The sequence below is a fragment of the Thermobia domestica genome, chromosome 4, assembly GCF_964235325.1.
Source record: "Thermobia domestica chromosome 4, izTheDome1.hap1.1, whole genome shotgun sequence".
Lineage (NCBI taxonomy): Eukaryota > Metazoa > Arthropoda > Insecta > Zygentoma > Lepismatidae > Thermobia > Thermobia domestica.
In genome coordinates, this window is record NC_137457.1 from 8,581,879 (window position 1) to 8,608,696 (window position 26,818).

At 34.7% G+C, this 26,818-nt stretch overlaps 1 protein-coding gene across 1 annotated transcript in view; it reads left to right on the forward strand.

The window, feature by feature from the left end:
• The window catches only part of LOC145683623 (uncharacterized), a gene marked incomplete at its 3' end in the record, with an annotated part of 551,164 nt that overhangs the window by 516,637 nt on the left and 7,709 nt on the right, over positions 1–26,818 (forward strand). Inside the window, 4 exon segments of the mRNA XM_081754960.1 lie at positions 10,969–11,010; positions 14,511–14,537; positions 17,612–17,782; positions 22,585–22,626. Coding sequence (XP_081611086.1) covers positions 10,969–11,010; positions 14,511–14,537; positions 17,612–17,782; positions 22,585–22,626 — 282 coding nt within the window.

Here is a 26,818-nt window from a genome sequence, read left to right on the forward strand (position 1 = left end):
ATTTACGTCTCTTTGTAGGATTGATGGTGTTGTTGATCGTTGGAAGGTCAACCTCAAACTGAGAGCAGTCATCCCATTTTCGTTTATGATATCCACTTCCCAGCATAGTTTTCAACTTATTTTTAGCTTTTTCTTGTAAATTTGTTTTTGCCTCTTGCATCCGTTGATGAAACGATTCTTCCAGCGGTTGATTCGAGATCACAACGTCATTAATCATATTGGCACCTGATTTTAATAATTCTTTTCCCACAGTTTTAGCTCCTTGCTTCACAAGTGGTAACACTGAACGAAATAAGCCACCAAGGAAACTTCCAATGCCATGTCCTGCTTGATAGGGACTTCCCACATAGACGTTGCCGATACCGGATAACGCTTGTTTTTGGTAGTATTGCAAATACGGATCAGTCATGACGACGACGACGGAAATGTAGTTTTGTACACACCGTTCCAAAGGTGAATGGCATAGGATGACCTGTGCTATCCCTTATATCGATTTGTATTTGCTCAAAATTCATTTTTTCCACCGGAACATAATGTGCAGGATTAAAGATTTGCACTGCATGACTTCCAAAAGTATGATTCACAGGATCCATGTTGACAATTCGTAGCAAGGGTACCATTGTATCTCCAACAATGACAGATTCAATAATGTCACAATAGACGTACATTTGTGATGGTAAGCCTAATCGTACATCCGGTGTATATTGTCCCTTTTCCATATCTTTTAAATCACTTTTTGGTTCAAATCCAAGCATTAAACTAACACTTGGTGAAATTTGTACAGAAGTATGGATTTCCTTTTTGGGATGTCTTATGAGGCATATATTATTAGTTGCGTCATGAGATATAAATAAATTGGTTTCTTTATGATGTATATTAACTAACTAACTCTATGGCCTATGGAACCCGGAGGTTCAGTGCCGCGTTCACAAAAGCTCTCCACTGACTTCTATCCTTAGCTAATTGGATCCAGTTTCTACTTTGTATTCCTATCTCTGCGAGATCCATCTTAATATTATCCTCCCATCTGCGCCTAGGTCTTCCTAATGGTCGTTTTCCTATGGGTCTACCAGTCAAGACTTTGACAGCGTTTCTACTTTCTTCCATTCTAGCTACATGACCTGCCCACCTAAGTCTCCTAGACTTGACGACCCTAACAATGTTGGGTAAACCGTATAAACTATGTAGTTCATCGTTATGAAGCTTCCGCCATTCCCCATTCTCGTTCCTCTTGGGTCCGAATATTCTTCTCAGGATCCTGTTCTCAAATACTTTCAGTCTATGTTCTTCCCTCAGAGTAAGCGACCATGTTTCGCAACCATACAGAACAACAGGCATGATTATCGTTTTATATATTTTAAGCTTCAAATTCCTCGACAGAATTCGCGACGACAAGAGATTTTGAACCGAATAGTAACACGAATTCCCTGCTTTTAGTCGACATTTAATTTCTTCGTGAATATAATTTTCGTCTGTTAATATTGATCCTAAATATTTGAAAGTATCCACTTTATCAAAAGTATTATTTAATATTTTAACGCCTCCACAATTTGCCGTATTACGGTCCCGACGCACTTCCATGTATTTAGTTTTCTCTGCATTTACTTCTAAACCCATGTCCCTGCAAGCGTTTAATAATATCTCTGCATTTATTTCTACTGTTCTCCTATCATCCCCTATTAAATTTACATCATCAGCATATGCCATAACCTGGTGAATGCCGTTCAACTCTAGGCCCTGGTTGCTATCTTTGATTTTCCTTATGGCATATTCCAGCACAAAGTTAAATAATAATGGCGACAACGCATCTCCTTGTTTCAGGCCATTTTCGACGTGAAAGCTCGTGGACAAAAATTTTCCTACCCGGACTTTACTTTGGGTTTCACTTAAACATATCTTAATTAATCTAATTAGCTTTCTCGGTATTCCAAGCTCTGTAAGAACGTTGTATAATGTTTCTCTCCTAACCGAGTCGTAAGCCTTTCTAAAATCAATAAATAGTTGATGTACCGGGGTATTGTATTCCCACTTCTTTTCGAGTATTTGGCGAATGGTAAATATTTGGTCGATAGTTGATCGATTTCGTCTAAATCCGCACTGATAATCTCCAATAATTTCATCTGCGTATGGGGTCAATCTTGCTAACAGAATATTTGAAAGGATTTTATAGGATGTTGACAGAAGAGAAATGCCTCGATAATTATTACAGTCAGTTTTGTCGCCTTTCTTGTGAATTGGAACAATGATTGACTCTTTCCACTCTTGTGGCAATTCTTCCTTGTTCCAGATAAGGAGAATGAGTTTGTGTATCTTGTTCCACAATTTTTCGCCTCCAGCTAAAATTAACTCAGCCGGAATTTCATCTACACCCGGAGATTTGTGTTTCTTTAATTTCTTTATAGCGGCTTCCACTTCTATTCGATTGGGTTCTGGAATATACGGTTCTGCGGTGTGTATCTCCTTTTCTCCACGCACATTAGTTTTTGGCTGCGTGTTCAGCAAATCGTCAAAGAAATCTTTCCATCTATTTAAGAGGCTATCCGTATCAGTGAGAACTGTTCCGTCAGAATTCTTTAATATATAAGCACGAGGTTGATAGCCTTTCTTAAATTCGCTGATCCCTTTATACATGTCCCGAATATTTTTATTTTTACTATTATCTTCAAGTTCCTTAATTTTAGCTTTCAAAAAATCCCGTTTCTTTGTTCTAAAAGTTTTGGAAGTTTCCCGCCTGATATCTGCGAAATTTTGTGTAGTTATTTCATTCGGATTTTGTAGCCACCGTAATTTTGCCTGTTTTCTCTTCTCTACTAGTTTAATGCATTCTTGGTCGTACCATGGTTTGTTCCTACGTATTTCCGCGTGTCCCAATTCTTCTTCTGCTGAACTTTTAATGCTATCTCTAATTTCAATCAAAGTATCCTCAACACTAGTGCACTCCGAGTCTTCTAAAACCGAGAATCTATTCGAAACTTCAATCTGGTATTCCTCTCTTACCTGGCTCTCTTCTAATTTCTTTAAATTAAATCTCTCCGTTTTCGGACCTTGAGTGTTACCTTTATTCAACGATAATCTCTCCCGTATTATCGCTGCTACCAGGTAGTGATCAGTGTCACAATCAGCCCCTCTAAACGACCGGACGTCAATTATGCTAGATTGTCTTCTTCTATCTACTAAAACGTGATCAATTTGATTATGTGTTTTTCCGTCTGGTGATGTCCAAGTGTATTTATGAACGTCGCGATGTGGGAATTTTGTACTCTTCACGATTAGGTTTTGGAATGTTGCAAAGTTCACGAGTCTAACACCGTTGTCATTGCTTTCCTTATGCAAACTTTCGTTCCCTATAATCGGTTTGAAAATATCCTCTCGTCCTACCTTCGAATTGAAATCCCCTAATAGAATCTTCATATGGTATCGCGGGAGTTGGTCAAATATCCGTTCCACTTCTTCGTAAAAACTATCTTTTATATCGTCACCCTTATCTTCAGTTGGAGCATGTACATTTAAAACAATATTATCACACCACCGTCCCTTAAGAGTAATAAAAGAAAGTCTGTCAGTAACAAATTCAACCCGTTTAATTGCTGGTAATATTCGTTTGTGAACGAAAAACCCTGTTCCTAACTGGTGATTTTTATTTCCTTCCCCGTAAAAGAACGTGAAATTTCCGGAATTCTCAGATCCATTTCCTTCGCACCTAACTTCCTGAACTCCTACTAAGTCCATCCTGTATTTCTCTAACTCACTCGTTACAGATTTTAACGCGCCTGCCCTATAAAGACTTCTAATATTCCATGTTCGTATGATGTATATTAATTGCATGAATAAGATCCCGTATATTGTTATAATAGCGTACAGGGATCGTTACAACCTTCCACGGTTCTTGATCATTACTACTTGATGATTTGTAATATATTTTATTGTTTTCACTGTTAATGTTCAGCAAAGAATGTGGATAATGAATCTCTACAATTGCCACATCCCATTTCTGGCGAAACTCTACACGTCGTTGTAATTTCGTAATATATGAAGTCAATGTATTTTCTGGAAAATAATCCATGGAACTATTACTGGGAAGTGTAACGTAAAAATCTTGATCAGGTTCCATTCTTCTTCTTCTTCAATGAAATTGCAGGGATCCACGAATTGAATGAGGAAGGATATCTTTTCCACTGGACGAGATACTCCTTTCTGCGACCTTTTGTTCTTGTACGTAATATTTTATCGATGAGGAACGTCGAAGGGAGCGGCACTGGTTGTAATTCTTCTCTGTAGAAAACACCATCGATAAGTTGATGATTTAAATCCTCTAGTCGATACACTGGTGGGTTTCTTGGTACAATGGCTTTTACTCTGAATATTTCCCAAGTCCAGTTCTCGAGGTAACCCTTGTCAAAGATACGTTTTGTTTTACTTATACGAACAGTATCACCAACAGATAAATCCGTATCTTGTTTTGAACGTTGTAGCTTTTTGTCGTATAAGTTATGCCACACCTCCAGTAAATTGTCCTGAGAAACGTTTGCAGGTGCCATTTTAATACTGGAATGCCGACTTTCATTGTATGCTTTTACAAGTAAAGGCAATACTTTGATGTAATTGTATGTTTGATATTTGGTAAAGTATTTCCACATACGATGTTTCAATGTCTGATTAAATCTTTCTGCGATGCTGGCTTTAATATCTGGATCCTTTGTTGTAACATGTTGCACGTTGTGTTTCCTGAAAAACTTTTGTACTGTCTTGTTGGTAAATTCAGTTCCTTGATCACTACGTAGTACAATTGGTTTCCTGTCCTGGAAAATCATTTCAAATGCATTCACTATATCCTCGGCACTTTTTGATTTTAGTGGTACAGCCCACCCGTACCGACTAAACACATCAATCACTGTAAGAATATAGCGGTAATTGTCATTATAGTTTTGAAGTGATTGTAAATCATTTAAATCACATTCCCATTGATCATCAATATTGTTGACAAGATAAAAATCTCTACGGAAACGACGACGTACAGGACGATGTAACGTGTAGGTAGGTTGTTTGTTTAACCAAAGTTTTATTTTGGCTAGAGGTATAGATTTTCCTGTGGCTTGCCATAATTTCTTTGCAGTAGAAAATGATGCAGGGTGTGCTGGATTGTAATAAATGGATTTCAACTTTTTGTTCATGGTTTGTACGTTGACCATTGTGGAATGATACGTTTTCTTTTTGGTCGGACTTCTAAAACATCATCATCATCTTCTTCTTCTTCTTCTTCTTCTCCGGAAGAAAATAATTCAGGTGCCGGTTTTGGTGGTGCAGATCCTTCAGATGCTGTTGTACTATTATGCTTGACAATATAGTTTAATCTCCGTGGATTACCAATCAATTCTTGAGGTGTGTTTGACGATGCAAGGTAGTTGCAAAACAATTCCCAGCCTTGAGGATTAGAATGTTTCCTCGGTCGAGTCACATCGCACATTAAGTCTACAATATTGGATCCATGTAGTTTATTGTCGTTGATGTACACTGTTCCTTTATGATCCCACGTAATTGCGTCATCTTGTTTTAAACGACGGAATAGTAGTTCGGCTTTCTTACGATACATTTGTGGTATTGCGGCTAAAATTTCTTGTTTCGTGCTATCGTCAACATTCGGGACGTCACCATCAGGTTTCATTGATGTAATTGTAAGTGGTATTGGTTCTTCTTGTTTACGTATCACATAAAGATATTTCTGTAATATTCTATTGTACTGATTCCATTTTTCTTCATCACTTGGATACGATGTATTCAATATGGATTGCATTTCACGATCAAGATTAGATTCTCGATTTTCACTCGCACGGGATGATGATGCATGCATTCGTTGAAGCATTTCTGGTGGCACTAAAACCATCTTCTTGCTATGTTCCATGATGTTTATTGTTTAAACAAAATACTGGATAACACACTTCCTACAATAGGTGCAAGTAATGCAGGTAAGAATCCTCCTTGTTGTACGGCTAAATGTTTCTTCTTTTTATCCAATGATTTTGTATTGTCTACGAGATAGCGGAGCGTGTTCTTGTAACGCTTTAATCTTGACTTCTGCGCACTTGTCAGTGGAACATTGCCTTTTAAGACATTATAACAACATTCACAAATACTATGAATTAATGAAGCGTCTGCATTGGCAATAATAGCTTTACGCAATCTTGGTTTAGCTTTGTGCAGAGCACGTAGCAGATCAGCGTGTTTCACTGTAGGAGACATCGTGACAGACTAAGTCATTCTTTTCGCATGCACAATAATTTAAACATGTTTTGTTGGTACGTAAACATAATGATGCAAATCGTCGGGAAAAATATTTGTACGAAATCGCATTTCATCGGGTGTATCTTGTTTAAGATCCATCAGTAAATAACCATGTGGATTTCTTGTTGCGTCTGCATAACTTTCTTGTAGAAACAGTGGATGCTCAGGCATGATTTGATAACTCATATGCTTGATTTGTGACTTGTCACGTGGATTTTTAAACAACACCAAATACGAACAATTTAAACTCATATTTCTATTTGCTTTACTTTGATGAAATACATTTTGTGTTATAAAAATCACACTAATATTTCGATGATGTGATCCTTTTGTGAACATATCAACAATATCACTATTCACTTCTCGCATATGGTCATCAATAATAATCAAATGTGGTCCATCGTGAGGCTGAAAATCTTTCATTCGTGGAAGTCCTTCGTGAAATTCTACTGGAACTGGCATTGTTGCATACACGTCTTGCCATTCTGCATAATACCAATATATCTTACGAAATTTTGCATTGATCATGGTTGGGAGATGTGACAGTAATCGCTTCACAAAATACGTTTTTCCACACCCACTAGGCCCTGCGAGAATACAGGTAAATGGATGTTTCCACTGTGTATCCATGATGAACACTAACACCTTGTTTCAAAAATGATGCGTATTTAAAGCGAGTACAAATTTTCTTTTTGTTTTAGATTGTAAACTCTTGCACTCACTGGTGTGAAAAGGTTAAAACCGTTCATCTGTTTATCGAGTAGTTGAAAACCGTTTATTTGTTAATCGAATAGTTGAAAACCGTTTATTTGTTAATCGAATAGTTAAAAACCGGATAAAGTTTAACGGTTAACCGTGAAAGCTGATCACTGTTTGATTTAAATTCTATTTGAAAATTTTTCGTTTGAAATTTGTTTTGTAATTTTTGTTTCAAAAATTTTGTTTAAATTTTTTTTTGTTTCAAAATTTTTGTTTCAAATTTTGTTTAAAAATTTTTTCGTTTGAAATTTTTTTTGTTGAAAATTTTTGTTTTGAAATTTTTGTTTTCAAAATTTTGTTTGAAATTTTTTTTCGTTTGAAAATTTTTAATTTTTTTTGTTGCAAAATTTTTTGTTTAAATTTTTTTTGTTCGAAATTTTTGTTTTGAAATTTTTCGTTACCAATTTTTTTTGTTTAAAATTTTTTTTGTTTCAAACTAAAAAACTTTTTGTTTGAAATTTAAGTTTAAAAAATGTTCGAATTTTTTGTTTAAAATTTTTTGTTTGAACATTTTTGTTTCGAAATTTTTTCGTTTCAATTTTTGTTTTCATTTCTTTTTAGTTTGAAAAAGTTGAAAAAAAAAGTTTTAAATGCCAAGAATCTTTCCTAGAGAACATTGACCAGGGACCTCGTCGCGCATCAAAACCAAATCATTGATCACGTGACCGTACTACACCCGAAGGGTACTACCAAATTGAAAGGAGATACCGTCCATACCTTATCAAATAGGATACATTGAGTCAGTAACCGAACACGTGGTTGTACTTAAAAATTTGAAAATAGGACCACCGAAACATATTGAGGTCCTGTACTATGCTTCAATTGGACAATTTCAGTGGACCCCCATTGCCAAAATTTAAGAAGGGTGCAACAATATACCCATGTCTTATGATAGGATATGGACCCCTTGTAATTATAGGATCTCATCAAAGGGGATAAAATGGACCAAAAAAAAACAAACACGTGGTACAACGTTTATATTTTGGCAATTTTTGTACCCCTAAAAGGGAACGATGTAGACCATCCAAATTTATCATGATACATATTGAGGACCTGTACTATAATACCAAATGTTTAAATTGGGCAATTTCCAAAATTTAAGGGGTGGGCCAAGGTACCCCTCCCGGGGTGCACCAATGTACCTATGTCTTATGATAGATAATGAACCCCTATACATGACCATATAATCATATAAGGTAATAGAACCTCATCAAAGGGGGATAAAATGTACCAAATACCAAACACGTGGTTGTACTAAAATTTTGGCAATTTTGTACCCCTAAAAGGGAACGAGGTGGACCACCCAAATTTATAGTGATCTATATTAGTGTTCTATACTATAATACCAAATGTTTAAATTGGGCAATTTCCAAAATTAAAGGGGTGGGCCAAGGTGCCCCTACCGGGGGTGCACAAATGTACCTATGTCTTATGATAGGTAATGGACCCCTATACATGACCATATAATCATATAAGGTAATAGGACCTCATCCAAGGAGATAAATTAGGTCGAAAACCAAACACGTGGTACAACGTATTGCTTACGTTTATAGTTTTGGCAATTTTGTACCCCTAGAAGGGAACGAGGTGGACCACCCAAATTTATCATGATACATATTAGGGTCCGGTACTATAATACCCAATGTTGAAATTGGGCAATTTCCAAAATTTAAGGGGTGGGCCAAGGTACCCCTCCCAAATTTTTCAAGGGGTGCATTAATATACCCATGTCTTATGAAAGGGAATGGACCCCTGTATACGCCCATATAACTATATAGGGTAATAACACCTCATCCAAGGGGATAAATTAGGTCAAAAACCTCCGAAATTTAAATTTTTGGCAATTTTTTACCCATAAAAGGGAACGACATAGACACCCAATACTGATAGAGGTACATACTATGGTCCTAGGCTACCATACCAAATTTTTAGATTTGGTAATTTCCAAAATTTAAGGGGGGTGGTCCTATGTACCCCTGCCAAAATTTAGGGGGTGGGCCAAGGTACCCCTGCCAAAATTTAGAGGGGGTGGTCCTATGTACCCCTAGGTCATTGACCCCGGGCCAAGGTCATTGACCTTTGACCTATGACGTCACAAAGGTCGGGGTCAAAGTCCAAAGTGAGGCAGAGTGACCCCATTACTACTATAGATGTTCATAACTATGCAACATTGAAATGAGTATGATCTTCTAGCATAAGAGTCCTTGAGGCTTTACCTCTAAGCTGAAACAACATGAGATCGAGCGATCAAAACATTTAACTATTTTCTAGATTCACAAGAGGTGTATTGTGTTTTATACCAAATGTAGCTCATATCGTTGAGAATATGTTAAAATATTTAAATCGCGTGAAAGACTGTACGAGTGCCATTTAATAACCACGTGATTGTTTGCAAAAACATAATTCAAAATGGAGTTAAATGAAGTAAACTTTTAAATTAAAATTGGTTTCCTTTGTTGCAAATTATGAACGTTTTACTGAAAATACTGAAATTAGATGAAATGTATCACTTCTATAAGATCAAAAGAATTATATATTTACTATTTAATATTTGCCCTACTTTGTGAGAGGGTGTTCACAGTGCGCTCTAAGGCCAGAACAATGCTAGGAATGTGTCTGAAACGTTTGCGTTTGAGAGGTTCTTTCATTTTTGGGAAAAGATCAAAATTGTAGGAGCTCATATCCGGATAGTATGGCGGGTGCTCCAGTACCTCCCACCCAATCGTCGTAACAGAGTCTTAACTGGATTGCCTGTATGGCATCTGGTTTTGCAGAAGTGGTGCAGACTCCAGGAAGTATGGACGTTTGCGCCACAATGCTAGTCCAAATGGTGACTGAAGTATGATGCACAGTATGCAGCATTGGCGTTAACGCCTGGCGGAACTTGATGTGACAGGATAATGCCTTCGTGCTCGTATGATATTATTATCATCACCTTCACGTTTGTTGGCTCTTGCCTAAGCTGTTTCAATCGTGAAGATTCTGGATATCGCCATTCACTCGACTGACGTTTCAATTCAGGCTCGTAGTATCTTCCCCACGTTTCGTCACCTGCAATAATATGGTGCAAGAAAATATCACCTCTCTCATTGTAACGTTGAATGTGTAGGCGCGCACATTGCCACCTATGCCACTTTCGAACATCGGTCAGAGCATCGGGTACCCATCTGGCTGCAATTTTCCTCATGCTAAGATCTTGTGTTAGCATGCGGAACACCGATTCGGAGGAAATGTTCAGCTCCTGCGCCAATTCACTATAAACCTAGCGCCCAATCATCGCCCAGGAGTGTCCGTAGTTTTGCAAGATGAATTTCGTTCGTAGTCCTTCGCATATGCGTTCCACCGTGCATTTTGTCTGTTGACTCTCGTCCCACCTGACATGCTACAACCCATCTCGCCACTGTCCGATGCGGTACAACAGCACCACCACAGCCTTCTACTAATCCTCTGTGAATCGTCCTAGCATTTCGCCCTCGCGCCACCTGGAATTTCATAAATACACGGTGTTCTTACCCGTAAACATTGCGTTAGTGCGGTATTTCAAACAACAATCACTTTAACAATGTCCACTCGCCACACACACCGTAATATGGGACCCCAGCAGCCTTGAACTGACTCGTGCACATTCACAGAGAACACACTACTTCGTCTTTTGTCTAGTGCTCACACGACACTCCAATCGTAACAATATTGCCAGTTCGAGTTAAATGACCCTAGTGCATAATCAAAACATTTGGTGAAGACAAAATTTTCATAAAATATATACTTCTCATTTTCTTAATAAATAATAACTCGTTAATACATAGTACCTTATGTTTGAAAGAAATCTTTAATTTTTATAAGGAGTTATCCTTTTCCGTCATTTTTAATTATAATAACTAAATGTTATTTCTTTTTAATAAATTATCAATTTTTCGTATTGTTTTCCAGAGGAATATCATAATTATGAGGCATGGAGCAAACATGAATCTGGTAATTACGCTTCCCAACACAGTAATTCGATTTATGATTAAGACAATAAGTATAAAGTTAAGAGAAATTTTATGTCATCTTCTGATAGCAGATAATCTTTTTACAGCAAAAATTGTTAACTGTATAAGTTATAACCTATCATTTGTGAAAGGTTAAAATTTAAAGTAAGAATTATTAAAACTTAAACAGTGGAAGCATATAGGAACGAAATTCACTATGAGTAATGTTTTTAAATGAAAAGCTCATTCTACATGCATAACGGATAAATACATCGGAGTCCAGTGTAGTGCTATTTGAAAAGAAATGTTTTAAGTTGTCACTACTCTCACTGGTTCTTGTTACTGAGAATGTTAATGTGTTCCTCTGTCAATATTTGCTTCTAACTAATGATTGATTTTAATACATTTAAAGCCCAATTTTTTTTATTTCAAAACTCATTTTTGCTGAAATATTATTAAAATTTGTCTACTGAATAAGATTTGACAATTTTAGTTTCAGCGAGCAACTGGTTCAAGCGTAATGGAAGGTTGCCATTGCGATGACAATGTGTAATAAAGAAGTATTCACGTTTCGGAAAATTGCTAGCAAATAATATACATAATGACTACACTCCGTTAAGTCTACTGTGACAATTTTTTAGGAGAGCAAAAATACTACAAAAATTCATAATTGCCGATACGGATCAATGTCCTATAAGAGAATGTACCGTATTGAATTTCAATTTGAATGTCGTGGGACCTTTACTGGTGTTATAGAAAGTTAATACTGTGTTGAATGTGTGAGTTTTAACATTAAAATAAATTAAAAGAGTATAAAATTTCTTAAAATTCTCTGCTCTTCCTAGTCCATTTGTTAACATAGTTTTTTTAAGTAAATTCGGTTTATAACCGTATTTCAAATTTTAACAGCATGTGATTTAGTAGGAAAACCGTACAATGTTAATATCTAATAATTTCCTCATAATATTTGTTGTTGGAATGCTGATCAAACACCAGTTAATATTGAAGCATTATTTTGAGCAACTAATTGAGTGATAATACTACAATCAGTAGTCGGAGGTCCAGGTAAATCAAAAACGCTTGTTAGGAAGAAAATCTATGACATCATTATCCGGACTTAGAGTAAAAGGCATATTTCGAAGTCATGTTTCAGCTGTATCCAATTGGTTTTATACTATATCGTTCTAATAGAATATATCTCACAATTGATAAAATAACAGACAAATTCTGACCAAAGCATATATTAACTAATAAATAATAGCGTTACAGTTTCGGCAAATTAACTTTGCCTTCATCAGACACATTATCTGATTATAATGTGTCTGATGAAGGCAAAGTTAATTTGCCGAAACTGTAACGCTATTATTTATTAGTTAATATATGCTTTGGTCAGAATGTGTCTGTTATTTTATAAAAGAAGTTCCAAAGCTAGAATGAGTGGCACTCACAATTGAGTTTAATGACAAAATAATTTTCAGAGAAAAGTGAACTTATTGGGATTTAGTATAACTCTCGTCATGTATTCTATATTTTAGTAGTGAGTTACGAGAAAAAGTGCATAATATTTACAGTAAAAAATTTAGTTATAACTTGCAATATATTTTCTTTCCTGTACGCAACAACACTGAAGAATATAACTTCATTACCTTATATTTGCACAATATAGCCATTAGAATTATTTCTCATAAAATACAATCACAGATCGTATCTTTTGGTGTGTTCTGAGTTGCCTACTGATTTAATACAGGCAACGGGAAATAACACATTTGAAGTAACTCTCATGTCTTCTTGTAGTGTTTGACATTCTAATGAGTTTATTTTAATTACTCTCTGGAAGTATACAAAGAGATAAATGTTTCACATAAATGCAGTTTGTCTGCAGCAGTTTCTTTATAATTATATACAATGTCAGAATTGAATATTAGAAACAAGGCATTCAAATGTAACATTATTAGCTACCAAGCCATTTGCTTCCTATTATGCTTATATGCATCTACGAAATACTCTCTTACACTCTATCAACAATTCCCAGCTACAAAACAAACAATTCTTAGTGTATGCTTTTATCTTGGGTGTTTGCATATATTTTCATTAATGCAATAGGTTGAACTATAGACACAGAAGTAATTTACTGATCTGTTTCTCATCTTGTGAACATCTAGGTTTCTTATGAAGCACTTTTGGTCGAGCAAGGATATATTTTGAATGAAATTTGAAGCCGTACTTCCTCGTTAGTTCACCTCGATATTCGGTACTAGTGTTTGAGAAAGGGATTTCTCAAATACATAATTAATCTACCATACGCAAACAAAGTCTGATAGAAGCTATATCAATACCACGAGTCTAAATTCTGTTTGGTATTATTGACGTTAATTATTTTTAAATCGAACATACATATATACTCAAATATTATATTCCATCGTCTAGAGTCCATAACTTTACACAGATGAAGTACAACAAACATTGCTTTAACATAGTATGGCCTTGATATGGAGCAAAATAATGAAAGTTTGATTTAATTATACCTAATCGATAAATCAGAAAAACTAAACCCCGCGCTTCAATCCTACATTCAGAAATCCAGTACAAAATGGCATGTTCTCACTTAGGAAAAGCGGGTCCAAATAGGGCAAATTAACGCAAAAGTTGGTTTTCTTTTCAAGATTAAAATTATTCAGGATTAGTTCTATTAACTTGAGACTGCAAAACGTCTGAAGAAAGAACTATCCGACGAACCATAAGTTAGAAAAGAATAATTATTATTTCGAAATAGGAAATTTACTTGTGAAAAATTGTCTTTTCCAACGTACCCTGCCTTGTGAATGGGGAGCAACTTTGGAAAGTTAATTTGGGATACAATTTTTTATTACAGGTATAATTTATTTTAACAAATAAAACACAGTTCTGACCAGAGCAGAATGAAATATATTAAAACTATACTTACAATGTGTTACAGTTTCAAGGACCTAACGTCTTCTTCATCAGACACCAACACTCTGAGAGTGTTGGTGTCTGATGAAGAAGACGTTAGGTCCTTGAAACTGTAACACATTGTAAGTATAGTTTTAATATATTTCATTCTGCTCTGGTCAGAACTGTGTTTTATTTGTTAAGCTACTTATCCAGAGCTATGGAGTTTGTTCAGTATAATTTATATTGGAAAAATAATCATTTAAATTCAAATATTCGTTATTACTATTAAATTAGCAAAACTTAGCAGCAGTCAGTATTTCGAGAATAATATTTTTCTTGTCCTGAAGCTTAATTATTTACACTTATAGCCTGTACTATCAACAACACGTCCTTTTTTTTCTTTTGTTATGTTTCCTACCTTGTCATTATATTGTGTTAATGTGTCATTCATAATAAAGCCAGTATATAACGTTATTAAAATATGTAGTAATGAAATGTTGTATATAATAAAATTATCGTAGAAAATTTCATAATTACAAAAGTAATTTTGAAATTGAATCTTTAACAGCAATTTATTTATATTTCTAGAATATGGTGGCTGGAATGGAAGTGAAGGTATTACTTTGTATTTTATCTTAAATATTTATCTCCTTTGAGTTAAATGTCAGTTTAGAAATTTTAGAATACGTCGCGGTACTAATACATCAAATATTCTAATTGAAACGTTCGTTTCAGGTTTTCTACCACTCAACGTTGTCTTATTTCTGTATCTGTTCTGCGATAGCTCAAAAAAATCTATTCCATTTTAATGAATCGTTGTATGTGGCTTTGTTCAGCGTGCAGAACTAACGCTATTGTTTCATTTAGTACTCAATAAACAGTACTTGTGTGAAACGAGCTAATCACAAATACTAAACTCCAGCTCAAAACAACAGTCTTCTAAATTCTTAACTCAAAATTAAACAAGCCACTATTTCCAAACTTTTGTAAGAATTCAGTTTACAATTAAGTTAATTTTTTTCAATAGTAGTTCTATGAATCGAAGTACAAATTTCTTGTTTCTTCTTGTATATCTCTAATCTCTTCTCTACCATCTCAAATATATTCTTCACTTAGCCCAACTCCAATTAGATGAAACAGTAAGTGCGTCTCTCTCTTTCCCTTATCTCACTGCTCCATATATTCGCATTAAACTATTCCTTCAAATGAGTAACTCTGAGTACTTCTGTTTGATTTTCATTTTGATGTCCTTTCTTCTCTCTTCTTTCCTAACTTACATAATTTTCTGGAACTTTACAATTTTCTCTTCTCTTCTTCCTTCTTCTTCTTGTGGTATCTCATTATTCAGAAGACAACCATTTAACTTTTTTCTATCGGTGCTATTTATCTCCGATACACTTCTGTTTTTTTACGATATCCCTAATTTCACATAATTGCTTTAATTTCTCTCCTTATTGCACATGCTATTTTATAATGCTCCGCCTCCTTTTTATTATGCTCGGACACTTTGTGTGAAATTTCTTGTAGCGTAATTTGTGTAGAATTGCTATTCAAACAATTTGTGCTAAATTTGTGTGTCGTTGGTGTATAGTATCCCGAGTTGGATTCTCTACTGGACAGTCTTGGAATTTCAGCATAATAGAGTAGTACTAATATTATTTTAAAATGTCGAAATAAGTCCTGTATAGTCTTGGTTCTTAAATGGACGCAAAATCCCATTTCCAATCAACAAAATAAACGAAGTTGGCTCGAATTGAGATATGCATGTCTTACTTTAACTTAATTATACTTCACAACAGAGGCGATCTACAATTTTATGGCCAGCCAAATTCTCCATAGCCTAATAGCTACATTACTTACGTTTGCAGTGCATTGCATTTGGTTAGACTACCAATCGATTTAAATCCCAACTTCGGTCTCTCCAATAATTCGGGTCTCACAAATGTGATACTAAAGATTTACTTGGAATTTTATACAAAATATACAATTCGTTGTCGTCGAACTTAATTAGCAATGGGAAATCGAGTGGAAAAGCTAGGTCAGATTCTGGAGTCTTCAATCAAAAATTTAAATTTTGTTAAAGTCATTAAACATAGGATAAAAACCAGTATAATTTAGTTACAGTTTAGATGATATAGAAGTCCAAATTCTTCCCAATGCATATCCTTTGGAGTTCAAATACGATCATAGTTTTCCAATGTGTAAAACGGTTATTTCATATATATATATATATATATATATATATATATATATATATATATATATATATATATATATACTTATTTAATGACGTCATCTGGAGTTATAATGATGTCAGATGTCGGTAACAGTCAGGTGACGACCGTAACGCTAGATTGTAGGTGGTGGTGCGTTACGGAAATTCTACGTACTTCATAAAGAGCAGTGTAGTGATGGTCAGCAGAAGGAACACCTCTCTCACCTTCAAGATCAAATTGATGGCACTCGGTTGTGTGGTGGGAGTGTAACGGCATTGGCTAGTATTTCTACTATTTGGTGTGCACGAGGGTTAGAGTCCAAGATGTGATGATATATTTATATGGAAATATATTTTAACACATCTATATGAAGTTTCGTAAAATGAGGTTACACACGAGTTTTTTTTTTTTTTTTTTTTTTTTTTGTTACAAAGATCTATTTTCCACTTTAAAAATATTAGATTGATTGCTCAAGTCATTCAGGTGCTACCTATGCTTATAGTTATGAAAAATGTTCGAAAAAATGAAAATGTGTTTCAATCTAATTTTGAAGTTAAGTTTCAATATTTCTGTTTCTTGCGAAAAGTTAATTAGGTAAATTCTAATCCTTTGCATCTGTAAGTCTTTGCTTATTTTTTAACATTCATGATGTAAGTAACCCAGAAGTTACTACGGGAAAGTGACTGTAGTTCGAGTTATATGTGGGTGTGCAGGCTTATATCGATGTTTGAGTGTGATAAATTTTGTAATGTTCTCTATCGACTGTGATATTCCAGGGATAAATAAATGCCGCTATCCTTGGCCAGATATCGCTAATTCCATATCTATCACAACTCAATCATTTTTCTCCAACTCAGCATTTTTCTCCATTGATTTCAGAAATCACAAATTCACGTATCACTTAATGAGATTGTATTTGTTGCTTTTACACTCGCCTCCGGTCTAACTCTCGTACTACAGCATATTTTTCAGTTAACATTGAGAAAAATTGGTTCTTGGAATTGCCATTTCTGTGGATTACTAGATATTTTTTAGACAATACGTTTCTGCTGATATTAGAGGAGATGCCGTAAATGAAAATATTTTGTCTTTCTTTACATATTGGTGCAGCAGCTTATAAGGAACAAAACCTACTTAAGTTTATGTTAACTTTTTTGTGGAGTGTGTCACTATTAAACTTATTTATTCAACTGATATCCACTTATATATATCATGAACGAAACATTTGATTAAGGACTACTTGTTGAGAAAGTATATAGTTTTCTTCGAAATACAACAAATTATATTAAAGCCCTCATACAAGTTAACCTTTCATATATATATAGGGTGTGGACACTGGTCGTTGTATTGTCATTTTGCCATTGGAGTATCACAATGATAAGTACAGTTTATATTAATATATTTTATGACTTCTCTTATAGTATTAGTTGTCTGACATTTGCTTGTTAATTATTTCTTATATTTCAATTTCAGATGGCAGTCCTGACCGTCCAGGTGCTCCAAGTGGTCCAAATGGGCGTCCTAGTGGACCAGGTTGGAAACCAGGTGGTTCATCAGGGCCAAATAAACGTCCTGATAGTCCAGATGGTCCAAACGGTCGCCCTGGAGGTTCAGGTGGTCCAGGTGGAAAGTACAAAGGACAAGGTTTGCGTCACGTTTTTTATAAACACTTCTGAAGAACACTTCTGAACGAATAATCAAATAACTTTTTAGGATAATACTTTGCACCTGATTCATCTCATTCAAATACTTCCTCTATATGCACTTCATGAAATAGAAACTAAATTCTTGTTTGCAATGTTAAAACGACCATATACGAATTTTCGAAATTTATTTTGAGAAGTTCGAAACAACATATATTAATAGAAGCCTTGACCAACCTTTATTAATTTTAATGTACGAGGCTCATGTCAAAAAATGGTCGATATTTTTTTTTTACAACGAATCACTGATGAATTTGAGCATGCAATCATGAAGGTAATGGATCTTTAATACAGTTCACTTCTTTTGCCTTTCTATTAGGGCATGATCTGTGTCACGTTCCATGTGGGTATGCCCATTTACCAGAAACTTGTGGTTTATTTTCTGTAACTCAGCTTTCTTTTGAAGTGCATACATAAACACAAATGGGACATGAATATTCTTATTTTGCCCATCAAATCAATCAGAACAGAAAGCCACTTCCTCAACATGGATGGGAAATTTATGATGTGTTGGTAAAGGCATAATGCAATTTGGTTACCGCTACGAGATACAGATTCACCCCACATGCTACATGTAGCTTCATCAGTAGTAAGATTGTGTATCGTAGAATAAATGTCCACAATTAACGTTTGTATAATGAAACGAATGTTGTCAAATAAGGAGTACGGAGACAGTGCTGAAAGTCAAAAACAAAAGCCAATTTTGTGATATCTTCTTTGGAGTTTTCTTTGTCCCTTTGCTTAGCATTGTATACTTCTTTGGGTTTATGACGTTCTTACGTTCAATAATAAAGCCTCCCCTTATACTTTCAGAGGAAACTGTAACTTCTAACAAATCACACTTATGGCACGTACCTTTTCGTGGTTTCTTGAATGCAAGACCCAATTCATGAAAGACCTTATTACAAAAGAAAACCGAAACAGGGTTCTCTCTTCCTCCTTTATATAATGTGAACATCTTTATGATCGTTAGATCTGAAATTAAGTACCTTTTGGATGTTGTTTTGGGGCAATAATGACCCTCGCAACTTGGCAGAACAATTTTTTCTTTCGTCATCAACTATCTCCTCTGGTAATTTCTTAGAAGTTGTTCGTCCTCTTCAATCGTGTGGAATCACTCCAGAGTGTGGCTCGTTTTTCTTTTGAATAACACACTCAAAAAATGATTTCGTTTCTGCAAGAGTTGAGAAGACATTTCTTGCAAATTGGATATCTATCATCCTTTAATTATGAGATTGTACTACAGAGACACTTCAGTTTCTTTGGTCCTACTACACTTTTCTTGCAGCCTCCTCTCTCTTGATACTGATTAATGAGCACACGTAGTTGGCACGATTATCAAGACTGCCTAGTTTCCAATACTCACTGAACAAAAATATGGCGATCAGTATCTGTGAATCTACTAGCACACTTCATTTTATGCTCATTAAGTTCATTCATTTTCCTTGCTGGAACTTCCTTTTCCTTGTGAATCTACTGTCACACTTCGTTTTATACTCACTAAGTTCATTCATTTTTCTTGCTGGAACTTCCTTTCCCTTCTCAGTAAAGTATGTTTTCCCTTCATTTCTAAGTCTGTTGCTCTCTTCTCTTCTTTTCTACTACGAAATTTGATGTTCCTTTCTATCTAATTCTAAGATAATGGAATAACAGTTTCACTATTTATTTATAAACGCTGAGATAAATTGTCAAAAGTTTCTTCATATTCTAAGTGTGTGTTTTTAGTAAATATGTAAAGAGTATCGACTGCATTACTGGAAGCCGCGCAATTCTCTAAATCAAAATATTTCCTAACGCCTACCTCTTCTTGTTTCTTCTTTCGACGTGCTTTTTCGTCCAGCAGCTGTAACTCATTCCTCGCTACCAGATGACGAAGTTCCTTGAAAATCAGGATACCTTGTGTTGTCTGACTTAATGTCCGATTCAAAGTAATCATCATAAGCTATTCCTTTGTGAGCCGATATTAGTTTCCTTGTTTCCCTCAGGCATTTTGCATTTTGATATTGTTGATAATTTTCATGTGTATCTGGCATATTTGTTTCAATATAAGCTCTATTTCCAAGGTGCACTGCTTCATGTTTTTTGAGATAATATTTTTCAGCAAACTCACCATTCAATTCGGCCTCAACACTAAAATTAAACTTTTCTTGCTGAAAATAACATGTGTATTAGAAGCGACATCAACAATGTGAAATAAAACTATTTGTAAATAACATAAAAGAAGAAAGAAACCCCGCAACAATACTTACTGTACATTGGACTCCAGTCCTTCAGACAACAAACAAAGGCATCAAATGAAAGCGAAAGCACACAAAGTTCCCGCTATTAGTTCATACCGGTATAATAGGGTATATCTACATATGCACCACGTAGCGTGAGTTATAATGAATGTATCATAACCAGACATCTAGACTTAAGCGCTTATTCACTCTCAGTGCAAATTTTACATCAATGTACACAAACAGGTAAAATGGCATATCTTCTTATTCAGAAATATAGTATTTATGTGATTAAGAAGTTAAGTCGAGTTATCTGGTTAATTTTGACATAACTGGTTATAAACATGCTGTAAGTTCCTCAATAGCCGCTTTTACACAATGTAGAACTCCCAAAGGAAGCTTATACTTGTAAAATCTCAATTAAAAAAAAAGTCGACTTACCCGAATATTCACTGGAACCAGCCATACATACATACATACATACATATATATATATATATATATATATATATATATATATATATATATATATATATATATAATAAATTTCTTCTTCGATCAATTTTTGACATGCGCCTACCTAGTATAAATCAAATAATTATTTGTTTAAAAGGCTGTGTAACAAAGAACAGTATTTAACAAAATTAAGCCTTTATAGTTGGCATCCTAGTATTACGTGTAAATTAATTCAATTAATTTACTTTTCATTACGTATGGGTGAATATGTTTGTAGAGAGTCCCTATGTCTTTTATCCTACTTTTATGAATTAGGGTACAACACCGACTGTAGTTAGACATGAAGAAATGTTTTCTAAGAGCAGACGGTTTCAAATGAAAAACTGCCCTGATAGGAGCAGGGCGAGAGAACCCAGAAACTGACAGCATACGAGATATCTGCAAATCAAGCAGTGTGTGGACGAGCAAATCTTCCTCCCGCTCAGCGCGCAAGAGATAGTGAGCAACATGTCACGCACTGGCGATTAACCAGGGAGGTCCCATTAACATCCAGCATAATAAACCAAAAAGGCTAGGACTCCATCTTACTCAAAGGAATAAGAATAGATTGTAGACATATTTGCATTGCCATAAACGGGTGATTATACAAATTTTCACGGAAGACGTCCACTGTGCCGTTTCTTAAGGGACAGCCCGAAAGAAAGAAAGTTATTGTTACCTGTAGAGTCAGCCTGTAGGATAGATAAACGGTTAAGACTAGATGGAAAAGGAAATATTAATCAATATAGTAATCTACAGTACTCGAGTGATGGAAGTATCGTAAGTACAAACACACTACAATGATTAAATATCTACTTCACACGATTTTTTTATGATTCACTGACAACTCGAGTGTCCCCGAAACATTCTTTTGTCCTATTACCATCACTGAAGCCAAGCGTGGAACACAATAGTGAGCATATGACATACATACCCAATTACTAGCCCTACATGCGGTTGCTCGGTCCATTAAATTAAAGATAATCACCTGGTTTAAGTTTCTGTGTTAACTGAAACCTGTAGGGGTGTAACTACAAATCTTTTATAAAGATCCTGTATTGTTACTACACATGCGAATTTTTTGAGCACGACGGCGACATTATTTTCTCGGACTAGCAGCATCACACACAGTAACAACATTTGCTTTTGATGTCTACTGTTGAACCGGTTTGTTCAAATTTATTTATCAACCTACAAACAGTGGGTTCATTTGGTGACGTAGTACTTCGTTGTAGTGAAGTTTACTACTATTTTCAGGTTTCAGTGCTAACTGTCTATCAAAGACAGAACATGTAGGATAGATTTGCGACTAACAAAACTTTCCTGGGACAAACGACTGCTACTTGGATTCGAACTCTTGCTCAATGCTGCCAACATTGTTTCGTCAATCGTTCTGCATTGCCTGACTGGTTTTGGTTTGTTAGTTAAGGATCCTATTTCCTTGTATGTTTTGCTCAACGTGCTTAATTTGAATTGGCGAATTTCAAGATGGCAGCCGTCGACATCACACGTCCTAAACCCCCTCAATATGCTACTAACGTACATTGTTATTTCTACAATTCCTTTAAAACACTGCCTTCTATTTGATTGTTTTCAAAATACCAAAAACCGAATTTTCCAACAATTATTCCTCTATTTTATATTATTATAAATCTGAAATGATTAAATACATTTCGGTAAAATATTTATTATAATACTTTATTGCACATCACTGCGTAACACTTAACCTAAACACACAGCATCTCCGCCCTATAAACAAAGAGTATTTACATGTCTTGCAAAGTCCGCTACTACTAATAGTTATAATTATTTTTCAGATTTTTAAAGAGAGGTAAAAAATAATAAGGAATTTCATCACTTAAGAATGAAAAATAATTTGATATGTCACATTTTCAGAATGTATTAAAATTTATTAACATAACAAGGTTATACTTGATGAAAACTTAGTACAATCTAGAATATCTATTTCTAGGTATGTTGATAGTAATTTTCATATTATCTTAATTAACTGATTATGTTTGTTTTCCAGATACGTGGCATAATTATAGTAACTGGGGCTGGAATGAAAGCAGTAGGTATTTATTTGTTTTACAATAATGCATACAAAAATTCATTTGAATTATATTTAGTAATAAGAACAAAAATACTAAAGCAAAGGGAAATTTAATAGCTTCTGGTGAAAACATGATATATATAAGATATATATAGGCTATATATTAGAGTTGATGTAAGGGTCTTTCCAACACTAAACAATTTTAAACAATGAATAAGAAGTTTAAAAAGAATAATCGGCGTATAGAGATTAACGGTTCAAGATATTACATCTAAAGTGACTAGGAAATTTAGAGTGTTTTACAGAGATATTCACCTTTAAAATTAAAATATTTCACTGGAAGAATTCACTCTGACCTCTTATAATATCAAGAAATGAGATTCTTTTAAAATGCATACTCATACAGTTACAGAGGAAAGAATTATATCTCTGAACTTACACTTAGAGGAAATTATTCCCAATCCTGTTCACCTGCTCTAACTCCATAGAAACACTTTCATAGGAGGTCTGCAAAGAAATAAGACTTCCAAACACACAAAGCGTTCCCTAAACAATCTTAATTTTCATAGTTCTTAGAAAGGGACAAGAATTCATGAATTAATTTTTGTCGAAACTGGGAAATGAATAAATCAGTTCATACTCTATAGCTTGAAATACCTTATTACTTGTTAAAACAACTAACATATAAAAATAAATATGCTCGATCTCAGCATCATCCATCTCCTCCAAATATTTGGGCGTAATTTTCCAAAGTCTACTGTTTCTTCTCCAAATATGTATTGCAGACTACTTTTATATATATATAAAAATAAGATGATTTTGGCCTCCCTGTTTTTAAATAAAATTGGCTGTTTATATTTTTAATAAAATCGATGTATGTCCTGCTAAAATTTTCTACTTTCGATCATAAGATAATGTTTATTTTTTAACTTAACGAACCACAACAGTTCATGAGCCTAAGAAACATTCAGTTGATGGCTATAAATGATATATTTGAATGAAACAATAAAGAAAACGATTGTATGATAGATTAAAAGTTAACAACTGTAACGAAATTACCTTTCTCGTTCGTAGATAATGTTCTGATATCCCTTATACTATACTAATACTAATTATAACAGCGTGTTCTTTAATTTTGTAGGTTCCTCTAAAAGATTTAAAAATATAACAAGAAACAACAGTTTAAAATATGTGATGAAATTATATCCATAATACTAAAGTGAATTAAAAGAGTCAATAACTTGCTATGTTCCTAATAATTTTAAATAACTTAGTGCAAATAGAACTTGTGTTTAAACGTTTTATATTGTTATCTTCAACTTTTATTTATTTATTTATTTATTTATTTATTTATTTATTTATGACTTCTTTTACGTGGCGAAGTTAAGGCTCTGCAGCCTTCTCCGAGCACTTAACCACGTGCATACATTCTTTTCTTTTTTTAAAAAAAAAAGCACCAATATATAGAAAATATTAACAATTACAGAAGAAAAGTATTAACCACATAAAGAAAGAATATACCACTGAAGTAAAAAAAAATAGTTAAACACTTCAAAAACAAAAATGGAAAATAATATACAATATAGGAAACAAAATAACATGGAGAAACTTAAAATGCATATATCATGTAGCGGTACCAGAACTATGAATATATAAGCTGTACAAATTAGCATAGGTTACCTATTGGTTGTGTGTTCATATGTGGGTTAATAATAATCTCGTAAAACGAAGATGACTCATGAGCTACCAGTATCCTTATCTTTACTTAAGAGAAGGGAATTTACAGATTTTTTAAATTTGGCAACTGTGGAAACGTTGTGTATTAATTGAGGTAAACTGTTCCAGAGGCGTGTAGTACTTACTGTGAAGGATTTTGAGCATGAATCAGAATTGTGACTGGGTATGGAGAGTAAGAAATTTTCTTGTGATCTTGTGCTTCTAGTATGAAAGTCTGATAAATGTAAAAATCTACGGGCAAGATACGATGGTTCTGACGTAGTAAGTATTTTGTACAATAGGATAAGATTATGTAAATTTCTTCTTCCAACTAACGTCAGCCATGACAGTTTTTTATAAAAGGATGTGAGATGTTCCCTGTAAGTTATATTGAAAATAAATCTAACGCATGCATTTTGCACTCTTTGCAAGCGCTTTCATTGATTTTCTGTTAGATCAGAATAGACTGAGTCGCAATAGTCAAGATGTGGAAACACCAGTACCTTGACAAGTTTGATCTTCAGAGATATTGGTAAGAAATTTCTTAGTCGGTTTAACGTATGCAGGGCACCAAATGCTCTCTTACAAACTCCATTTATTTGATCTGACCAGGAGAGATTTTGATTTAGTTTGACTCCCAAATTTTTGACAGTTGTGGAGAATGGAATAACAGTATTGGACAATTTTATATTCGGGAGCTGATAGATATTAATAGAAGAGAGAATTCTTGGAGAGCCAATTAAGATGCACTGCGATTTTGTTGCATTTAATTTTAACCCATGAGCCGTAGACCACTCGCTGATTTTGTTTAACTCAGTATTTATTTTTTCAATCGCATTATTAATATCTTGCGGGGGAAAAGAAGCATATAACTGAAAATCATCAGCGTAAATATGGTATTTACAATAGGTGAGAATTTTAGGGAGATCATTAATGTAAAGGGCAAAGAGAAGGGGACCTAGTACGCTACCCTGCGGCACTCCACTGTTGATACAATGCCATGTCGATATGTGATCCTGATTGATCACTACTCTTTGTTTACGTTCATGAAGGTAAGAATGAAACCATTTAACCACTGGTTCAGAAAAATTAAACAATAATGATAATTTCTGAAGTAATATGTCAAAATCAATCGTTTGAAATGCTTTACTATAGTCAAGTAGAGTCAGAAGCGTTAGTTTTCTATTATCAATAGCCCATCTTATATCCTCAGTTACGTTTACTAGTGCAGTGCATGTGCTGTGATTACTTCGAAAACCAGATTGAAATGTATCCAATAAATTATTTGTTGTTAAGTATTCCCGAATTTGATCATTTACAATATATTCAAAAACTTTTGAAAGCACGGGAAGGACACTAATAGGACGATAGTCTGAGATATTGTCAGCGTTGTTCTTTTTTGGAAGTGGGCGGACCTTAGCGAGTTTCCATACTGTGGGAAAAGTACCTGTGGCAAGAGAGTAATTCAATATGTCAGTGATAGGATTAAGTACATGCGGTAGGAATTTCCTGATCATGGTTATTGAAATATCATCTGTACCAGTGGCTTGAGATTTAATTCTTTGGATCGCTTTTAATACATGTGCAGGCTGTACGTGAGAAAACGAGAACAGAGAGTTAATTTCAGAAGCTACAATATTATTCATTGTTTGCAGTTTCATGGAGGCTGGTATCATACGGCTTTGACAGAAAAAAGTGTTCAATTCATCTGGCGTATAGTTAACTGCGTTCTTGGCTATGTTTCTCCCAACACCTAATACTTTTAGCCGTTTCCAAAGAACTGCTCCATTATTTTCAAATTTAAGTATTTCATAGGCAAAGCGCCGTTTTGCCTTCCTTACTTCTTGAGTGCAACGGTTTCTTAATATTCTATAGTTTTCAAATTTTGTATTGGGACTTATTGTGCTATCACTGGAAGGATCACTATTTTTCACATGTCTCCTGTATGCTCTATAAGCTTTATCTCTCCGCGCCATTAACGAACGTAATTCATCGGTTAACCATGGTGATGGAGGTCGCGAAACGCGTTTCTTAACTACAGGGGCGTGTCTATCATACAAATTTATTATTAAAGAATTTAGAGTATTTACCTGCTCGTCAACTGTAGGGAGGCAGTTTATTGAGTGCCACGGCAAGCAGGCAGCGTCGATGTTCAGGTCTACTTCATTCATGTACCTAAAGTCTCTGTATGATGTGAATTTAGTTTTATATTGCGGAACTCGAAGTTTGTAGGATATATATAACATATCATGGTACGAGATGCCGGGTGTGTGGATTTGACCGTGGCTAATTACGTGTTCTTCCTTGGATACCAGTATCACATCTATCCATGATTCTGAGGTCCTTATGTGATGGGTTGGAACAAGAGGACAGATAGCAAGGTTAAGGCACGAGATCGTATCCCGATATTGCAAGACTTCGTCTTTCGTTGTTAAAAGATCCCAATTTGTATCACCCATTATTATGGAATGTTGGTAATTGGGTAAATGTTTTG